Source organism: Tachysurus fulvidraco, chromosome 7 (genome assembly GCF_022655615.1).
Source record: "Tachysurus fulvidraco isolate hzauxx_2018 chromosome 7, HZAU_PFXX_2.0, whole genome shotgun sequence".
NCBI lineage: Eukaryota > Metazoa > Chordata > Actinopteri > Siluriformes > Bagridae > Tachysurus > Tachysurus fulvidraco.
Genome location: NC_062524.1, coordinates 12,587,545 through 12,597,241, shown reverse-complemented (window position 1 = coordinate 12,597,241; position 9,697 = coordinate 12,587,545). Strand labels below are relative to the sequence as shown.

Below are 9,697 nucleotides of genomic sequence, written 5' to 3'. Positions count from 1 at the left end.
CGGAAAGAATATAAGGAATAAACTCGGAATTCCTACTCGGTCTTTGGGGTGTTTTATTAGGGATGTAGTGGCCTAGTGTTTAAGGTGTTGGGCTACCAAGCAGGAGGTTTTGGGTTCCACTGCGGGGCCCCTACACAAGGCCCTTAATTATATAAATAAATGTAAGAGAGTCTGCTTAATGCTGTAAATGTAAATATATCATTTAATTCAATAACAAAAGGAAAAATAAAGGTGCTCATGTGAGTTTTATATAGTGATGTTTTCACACTTTTAATACAGACCCATGGGGTTTCATATCACCCCCACCAGCATGATGTAAATATCACACACACCAGCTTGATGTAAATATCACACACACCAGCATGATGTACTGTAAATATCACACACACCAGCATGATGTACTGTAAATATCACACACACCAGCATGATGTAAATATCTCAGAAGACTACAGAGGGTAGTCCGGACTGCTGAGTGAACCAATGGCACAACTCTCACCACTCTTCAAGACCTGTACTTCTCCAGAGTGAGCAAAAGGGCAAAGACAATCACTCTGGACCCCTCACATCCAGCACACTCCCTCTTCGAACTGTTGCCATCTGGTCGACGCTACAGAGCCCTGAGTACCAGAATGACCAGACATAGGAACAGTTTCTTCCCCCAGGCAATCCATCTGATGAACAATTAACACACATGGAACACACAACACTATTCTTACACATTATTTACTTAAAACACAGACTATGTATACTTCATTGCACATTTCACAATTGCACATTTGTAAATACAAATTGTACATATTGTATACTTCAATTGCACATTTTTCACACTTGCACATTTGTACATAAAAATTGCCTATATTTGTATATGTATATTTCAATTGCACATTTCACACCTGTACATGTGTACATAAAATGTTGTCTATATTGTATATGTCATTCTGTTACACTGTGGAGCTTCTGTCACTAAAACAAATGCCTCGCATCTGAAAACATGCCTGACAATAAAGCTCTTTCTGATTCTGATTCTGATTCTGATCATGACCATCTTCCTCTACCGGACTTGGCACATGCATGTTGTCTGTGTTACACTGAACATCTTACTTATGTCCTTCATTTCTGTTCTAAATCAAGAATTTTATTGTATGGTGGAACAAATTATTTCATGTAGATACGGCAACAAACCATTGAATCTTGAATCTGTTACTCATATTGTTTTTAAGCTTAATTTAATATTTGGAAATCAATCATTTCCTATCAGCACATATCATGCATGTAGGTTGTGACAATCACAGTCATTACTGCTCTGTTTCTCTTTGTCTGAAATGTCACCTATATGGACTAATGAGGACACTCACATTGCTAATGTTTTATTGCTAAATAAATATGTGGCTGGTTACCTATTTATTTGTCATCGATTATTACATTAATTATACTTGTTCCTCACGTTAGGTCGGGGAAAAGGTATTAACTTTAATGAATCACCTGGATACCCTCATGCATCTTCCCTATCCTGACTCTCCTAGCCTGTGCCTCAGTGGGCCTTACACAGCTGAGTGGTTTCTCTTAATAATCTGCCACTGTCTTCTTTGAGCTTGCTACTTTTTGCACTCCTTCGATGTCATCATGCTATCTTCTGTCTAACTAACAATGTGTTTCCTCTTGAACAGAGATAAAGAGCATGCACAGCACAGCACAGCACAGCACAGCACAGCACAGCACAGCACAGCACAGCACAGCACAGCACACTGCTCAGTCTCATACTGAACTTGTAAACCATCTTCCTAATGTAAATAAAACCACATGTCTCATTTCACTGTGACAGTTGGTGCCAGGGTGGTACACGGTTGGATGGTTCCCTCAACCTCACGCAAAAACTTCTCAGGTAAGTTCATCCACAAATAACTTAACTGAGACCAACTCGAAAGCATTGGAGCCTTTGATTTTTATATGTCATACATTAAAGCACAGTGAAAATCTTTTCTTTGCGTATTCCAGCTTAGGAAGTTGTGGTCAGAGTACAGGGTCAGCCACGATAGAAAACCCCTTGAGAAGAGAGCATTAAGGACCTTGCTCAGGGGCTCAACGGTAGTGCTAGGGCTTGCTTACCAAGATGGCATAACGGTATAGTGGACACACTCTAAGTAAGTGCTATACTTCCCCAATGTATACCTCATAGAGGGAGTCCCAGGCACAACCCCCAGAATCCCACCTACAGGGCACTAACTGAAATTTTTCCCTTTTGGTTGGAGTTTTTATTGAAAAGTACTCTATAGCATCATAGCAGCGCCATTGACTCTTCTTTTTTCATCCTAACACCTGAGCTCAGCTGGAATCTCATCTGTGGTGTTATGGAGCGCCTGAGTTCACTTGCAGTGTGAGAGAGGAAGGATGGATGATGACCTGGTCTTTGGCTTTGGCAGGAGCATGCTCTGTGGGATCCAGCTGTCCGTATACAGCAGCATCCAAATATCGGTGTCCACAGGAGGAAACAAGGTTAACTTTATGCACCTTTTGAAAGGTAGAGCTTTAAATTGGACTGATTCTGCAAGTACAATGTGCTCTGGCAGTAGAAACATCATACACCTCCAAGGCATTGAAACTGAATCTACTGAATTTCTTTTTATCAAGAAACCCTACTCTTGTTTGGAAACCTAAGTAGCATTGAACAGTCAGCTCTGAAGATGCTGTGTTGTAAATCTTCTTACCAAGTTTAATTAAAAAATTCATAAACCTAGTCTGAATAGTGAATACTGCGTAACTCTCTCTAAATACTCACCTAACTTGTGAATTTAAATCATTAATCTCTAAATACAACTTTATGTGCCTGATAACACGGACTGATAATGTGTGACACCTTGCATTTTTTACAAACTTCATCTGCTGCTTGTCCACTAATGAAGGATTTTTTGGTCCTTCAACTGTTAAAAATGTCAGTGCCCCTCCGCTGTATATATTTATTTCCTAACATTTATTGTTATGTGTAGAATAATATTTTGGCTAGTAATTTCTAATTGTCTAGTCAGACTAATAAATATAAGAAGAACTCGGTAGTAAATTGAGTAACTTTAATAATGGTTGTGTGATGGTTTCACCACTGTTTAATAATCACAAGCCCACTGTCTGTACCTCATGAACCACAAATTCTCCCTATTTTGAGAACCAGGGCTCTTCAGACTCTCTGTTGTCACTCCAATGTCACACTGGCATTACATCAGAGCATCAAACTTTGTGTCTGAGTATTACTTGTTATTGAAAATGGATGGAATTTAGTTTTAAACCAGTTTACAGGCATTGTCATAATAAAATTTTCTCAAATATCTTCACTCCCTTAACTGTACCTTTATATATATATATTATGCTTGCTTACAATCCAAAAACAAACCAGCTCCCTCTTACCTCAAAGCCCTCATCACTCCTCACACTGCACCTCGCTCCCTCACATCTATCAGCACTGCTCCACTGCTCCCACCATCTCTCACGGTAAGAGGAAGATATACAACAAGACTCTTCTCTGTTCTGGCACAGAGGTGGTGGAAGGAACTTCTCCTAGATGTCCGAACAGCTGAGTCACTATCTATCTTCAGATGATGGTGAAGACCTACCTCTCCCTGAAACACTTATTTTATCTATTGCTTATTTTATTTGTTTGTGTTATAAGTTTGAAACCCAGTGAACCAGTGTTAATGTATTTATTTATTTTAATTTGTTAATGTATTCCTGTTTTTCATGATGACTGTTTCTTTATTTCTGAAAACTAAGATCTTCACCTTTTGCTTGTGGCCTTTTGACTTTCAAAGACTAGGAAATCTAGCAGGTTTGGAATCTTTGGAATCTCTGCCCTCTGACCCCAACCTCCTCAGTTGGGATATGTGAAGAAAAGAATTGCACTGTGCTGTAATGTATATGTGGCGATAATAAAGGCTTCTATTCCCCCCACCCCTGTGCCCCCTCCTTCTACAATATGCTTTAAATCATACTGTTTCACGAAACACAAATTTGATATGTTTCTAAATTAAGACTACGTGGGTTTTTACCAATACATGGGTGTACACGGGTTTTTTCTCTTAATATTATTAAAGCTATGTATAGAACAGAGTTGGGACTGTATTCCTTCCATTTAAGATGGGAGTTAATTTCTAACATTATCCATCTATTCTCTATAGCACTTATACCACAGAGTGTCAGAAGGAACCTAGAGCATACTCATGTACTTTACAGGTACATTGTAGTTCTGAATAATATGAAGAACTGTTAAATGCTCATTAACCCATTACCTAAAAATCAAATAAAGTGTGTTAGTGTGTTATGCTAACCTGTCTACACACAGTTGTACTTAAAAGTGTGCCTTATACCTTGACAAAAGCAACTGAATTCCATAAAAAAAAAAATTCAACAGCATAAAAAAGATCTGTCTTCACCCTCAGGAAGGGGTAAAAGAGGGAAACTATGTAGTTGTCCCTGGCCTCCGCCCTATAACAACGACTGGTCACTGAGCAACCTTGTGTTTGCATGGAAACCAATAACAGTGCCTGGCCACAATGTGCTGAGCAGGGAGGGACTCGTAAATAATCTCAAAACAAAGTTATGTAAAAAACAAAATGTGTACTGAAAAAAAAAATTTCATTTGTTAGCATTTATCCTCATAATAAACAGTGACTAATCAGTGGTTTAATCCAGTCACTTGTAATAATTTAGGCACCAAAGACTAAAAGACTAAAATCTGTAGTGTCATGTGTCGTTTAGAGTCTAGAACATTCTGAAGAATTTGCACAGGGGTGTGAGGGCGAAGTTTAACACCAGCACACAGTGCAGCACAAGGCAGGTCCAATTTACAAAAGAAAAAAAACTATACAATATACAAATATACAAATTTGCACATCTAGGCATCTTAAAGACTTACAAACGAATGTATTTAGAATCGCACTCCACAGACCTTGAAATCGCTGAAAAGTTGTTGAAAGCTATAAAGTAAAGTATGCAGGACAAACTGTAGGATATCATAAAATGCCATGCCCACATTCCCACTGGACTTTTACCTCTAATCCTGTGCAATAAGAGATAACTCCTTCTCTCTCTCACTTTTATTAACACATTCATACAATACAATGTTCTTTTCCAGTTTTAAAGATATTCTACACTTAAAGGACAACATCAAAAGTGTAAAAATTCCCTGTTGCTAATCTTTTCATTTTCGGGCTCCAGTCTTCTTCAAGTGTAATTGATAACACTGTTCGCAGGCGATGGACAGACCAACCACTAAAGAAACAAACTCCTCAAAGCTCACTTCTCCATCTCGGTTTGTGTCCAGGTCCCTCATGATCTTGTCCACGGTCCCAGGGTCTTTTTGAGACTGTGGGCAAGAAGTGTGAGGAGAACATATGAGAAGAAGCAGCCAAACAAAATCCAACCAGATGGTCTCTGTATGAAGATGTGTCACAAGGTAATCATAGAGGAACTTAAAACAAAAAGCTGTACCTCACACAGTCATAATACTAAATATAGTCTTCATTTGGTATATTCATAGATGACAGATGCTCATTACCCTGAGGAAGTTGGAGAGCTCGTTTTCCATCAGCTCCCTGAGCTCACGCCGGCTCAGAGTGTTGGTGTTCCCCTCTTTTGATGCGTAGCGGTGGAACACCAAAATCATGGACTCCATAGCTTTTTCAAGGTCTGAAGGCATGGTTGTGGTGGGGTCCTGCGTGTGTGAGTCAGTGAGAGAGAGAGCAAAATTTAGTACTATAACTACTATAACACACCCAGTATACAGTCATCTAGCCACTGCTCAGCCTGAGTTTCTGGAAACCTCATTCAGGAAGGAAGGAAAGAAAGAAAGAAAGAAAGAAAGAAAGAAAGAAAGAAAGAAAGAAAGAAAGAAAGAAAGACAGACAGACAGACAGACAGACAGACAGACAGACAGACCATTCCCCAACTGATGAATGACTGTGTGAAAAAAGGGTGTGGAGTTCAACCCCTGGAAATCAAGCAGGAGAAACGTTGTGGGAGAGAAGTTGGAGACACCACAGTGTTTATATAAAATACATATTTGGCAAAAAATTTTTTTAAAAGAATGATACCCAAGATATAATTCTTGCCAATATTAGATCATGTAGGAGACCAGCTTTATGGGCCTAAAAATTATGGGTGGTGGTGGGGTGGGGGGAAGAGATGAACCAGGGTAGAAATGGAAAGAGATATGAAGAGAGACAGAAGACAAAGAGATACAGAGAGTACATTCTGCATACACTGTTTTATCCAAAATATCCAAACTTTAAATAAAGGGACACAAAGGCTCCCATTCACAACCACAATGGGACAAATAATAAATAGTTATTTGGAATAAAAAAACTGCTCAGGTCTTCTAACCATCGCAAAACTGCTCAAATATGAACAGAATTATTCAGACACAAATTCATCAGTGTGTGACTTTTACACTGCTATGGATTCATGAAAAGATGAGAGCCAAATTATATTCCAAGGCTAAATACAGCTAACAGCAGAAAGAACACTCAGTATAAAAGTGACTAGCCATTTTATCCATCGTCTACACAAATAAACCATTCATAGATCATAGTGGCAGTATACAGCCTTACCAAGCAGGAGTGTGAAGAAAAGAAGAGGACAGCAGAGGCGTGAGGGAGAAGTGCAGACTGTAGGACTGTGGGCTTGTGAATTTATAGACGGACTCCGCCCTTCAGTAGGAGTCATGAGAGTGAAGCAATGCTATGATGATAACTACACATGCCTATCCACTCAAATTCAAGCATGCAAAGCTTTAGTCATGAAAGTCAGAATTGTGCAAAAGTGTGACGGTGTTTGATAACAGTGAAGAATTAATCATGAAAGAAGAACCCATGTGAAAGCGTCATTAGATGATTACATGAATTCAAATGAAAATGAGTTTCAAATGAAATTGAATGAAATCGAATGTGTTGTGTATGATGTGTTATGATGTGCTTCATACCATACTCCTACTTGTGAGTTTTATTTGTTTGGCATAAATAAAATATATTATCTGAATATATAACCTACAGTTAGTGCTTCCCAAAAATATTTAACCCCTTAGTTATTAAATTGTTTGAAAATTTTTTAAGTGACTCTTTATTATAAAAATAATTTATATTTCCTTAGATTTATTTCTTTGTAAATTATTGAGTTTTTAATCTGACCATTTTCTTCCATTTTTTCAACACTCATTTACAGCAACTCTTCCCATTTAAACAGATACATTGGTGGACAGCTAGGTTCAGGTCCCATCACTTCAGTTGGATTGAAGTCTAGTCTTTGAATTCTTCCATTCCCAAACACCAATTTTCTTTTTTATTCCTGTGGAGGTTTTGATCTTTGCTTTGGCTTATTTTTCCGTTGAGATGTAAATTTTTGCTGTACATGCAAATTTCAGGTTAACTGGGAAAAAGTTCTCGAGAATTAGCAAATTCTCGTTATTGTGGTTATTTCTGTGGTGGCAACAAGATTTTTGAGCTCCTCCTGCTGAGAAGCTCCTCCTCTGCCTCATGTAGGAACGGGCTTACCTGGGTGTTCGGCTCTATTTGGTCTATGCTGAAAATTTTGCTTTTGGAGTAAATGACTCAAAATCTTTTTTCCAGATTTTTGTCGCAAGTTCCAGGCATGCATTTCTGTTAGCTTTTTTCAGAAGTGGCTTCCTGCTGGTCACTTTCTTCTCAAGGACAAATCTTTAGAATATCTTTATCGGCAGTTCGTTGGTCTTTACAGCAGCAGAATGTAAATTAGCCCGACAAAAATGAAAATATTGAGTGAATAATCAAATAAATGTAGAGATTCTCTTTAAAATGAGCAGGAAAAAAAAATCTCATTGTAATATATTTATATTTCATGTTGCAATAAAGCACCAGTGGTAAATACTATCTGGAGGACCTAGATTTTGTAATACTAATTTACAATAACGCTTTATTTTTATTCATTAATTTCATATTTTTCATAATTTTGCCTAGTTCTGGTTCCACACTGTAATGAATTCACTAAACACTGCTTGTGTTGTTGTTTTGATGCGACATCCCCTGGTACCCCTGGTTGGAGTCTCATCTCTATGTGGTTCACTCTGCTGATGATAGATCTTCATGGACAGCCTGTGACCCATGGGATTACTGTATACAGAACCACATGTAGTCTTACACCTGCCATTGTGTCGGCCATCTTTGTGCTCTGGTCTTCATCAGTGAACATTTAAAGACTTTAGCAGGAAGGAATCCATGTTAAGTCTGTTATGATCTCAGAAATTACTCTGACCTGTTAGTTCCTCAGGAGCTCTTGGTTACACAATTCCACTGGACTACAAACGTTTTCCAGTCCAAACTGGAAATGATTTACATTGACCGTTATTATTTACCGTTCAGTGTCACCCAAATGAGGATGACACTTGGTTTTAACAGTGAGGTGACAGAAAACTGTAGCTGTGTATGGAGAGAAAGCCTCTAGCTATTAGACAGCAAGTTCTTAAGACTGGCACTAATATGTTTTCACAAGACACAGATAAAATGGAATATATATATACACTAGATGTCACCTTGTATAGGGCAGTACATTATAACAAATGCGTCAATTGAGCCATCATCTTGGTACGGGGTACCCCCTCCTCTTAATGCATTAGCGTCAATGTAGGCAAAGAAATAAAATCACCATAAATCGTCATGAATGCGATTCTAGTTTTTTTTTGGTTCGTTCCAATGGTCAGACATGTATTTATCATTAAGTCCAGAGAAGATTTAAGGCTTTGATATTAAGATAATCTACTTTTTCATATATAATGTACATATATAATGCATAGTGCTAGTAGGTGTAAGTTTATTACTTACATTCTTCCACTTGAGCAATCTTCAAATGAACAATCACTACTTACCTTATAGCCTATTGCATGCAACACTGCTACAATGGTGTGACTATACATGTTAATTTAAATATTTAAATTGTATTGGTTTATTAAATATGATACACAAATTCAAGAGGAACATAATGTGAAAGTTAGATAGTCGAGGTGCCAAAGACCGTTCAATCTTATATTTATTCCTCTCCTGCAATACTTTTGCCACATTAAATAAGTATATAATAAAGTCACATAAACCAAAAAAAAAAAAAAAAGTTTGACTTTGAGGCTGAACTTGTGTGTTACACTGCCAACCTAACTAGTGACATCCTTCCAGGACTGTCGGCTGACTTAACCATTTAAAAAAAAAAGTGTTTCGTGTCCCTGCAACTTGTCCATGACTGGCGTCTGTAATGTGTCTGTCTGTGTTTTCGCCTTGTTTCTGTCTGCCATCTCTCCCCGAGGTTAATTGTTTTGCTCCGCCCACTCATTGTTCACCATGGACACTAATTACATTCCATCTCTTCCCCAGGTGTCTTGTCTTTGTCTCTAATCGTCTCTGCTTTGTTATTGCCTCCTGTCCACTATATTTACTCTGTCTGTTCACTTCCCGGTTGTTGGTCGTTGTTTGTTTGTATTTGTGGTTGTATTGGTGTTTGGTCTGTGTCGTTCTCTGTTCCTGTTCAGTGTCCCGATCTGTTTTGCCTGCCTACTGTTTGTGTTTTGTTTATTAAAAACTTAAACTGCATTTGGATCCTCACTCGCCTTTGCCTCACCGTGTCACACCGTGACAGCGTCTGTTTATCACTTGGGAATCTACAGATTCTGATTATTTTATTTAATACCATGTCAGCA

At 38.2% G+C, this 9,697-nt stretch overlaps 1 protein-coding gene across 1 annotated transcript; it reads right to left on the bottom strand.

Annotated features, from left to right (window-relative positions):
* Positions 1–5,066: 5,066 nt before the first annotated feature.
* Positions 5,067–6,710, bottom strand: s100a10a (S100 calcium binding protein A10a). Its single transcript, XM_027143785.2, has 3 exons — positions 6,594–6,710; positions 5,543–5,698; positions 5,067–5,350 (listed from the first exon to the last, which is right to left on the bottom strand). The coding sequence occupies exons 2-3, from the start codon at positions 5,681–5,683 to the stop codon at positions 5,186–5,188; spliced, it is 306 nt and encodes a 101-aa protein (XP_026999586.1). The 5' UTR covers positions 5,684–5,698; positions 6,594–6,710; the 3' UTR covers positions 5,067–5,185.
* Between the last annotated feature and the right edge of the window lie 2,987 nt (positions 6,711–9,697).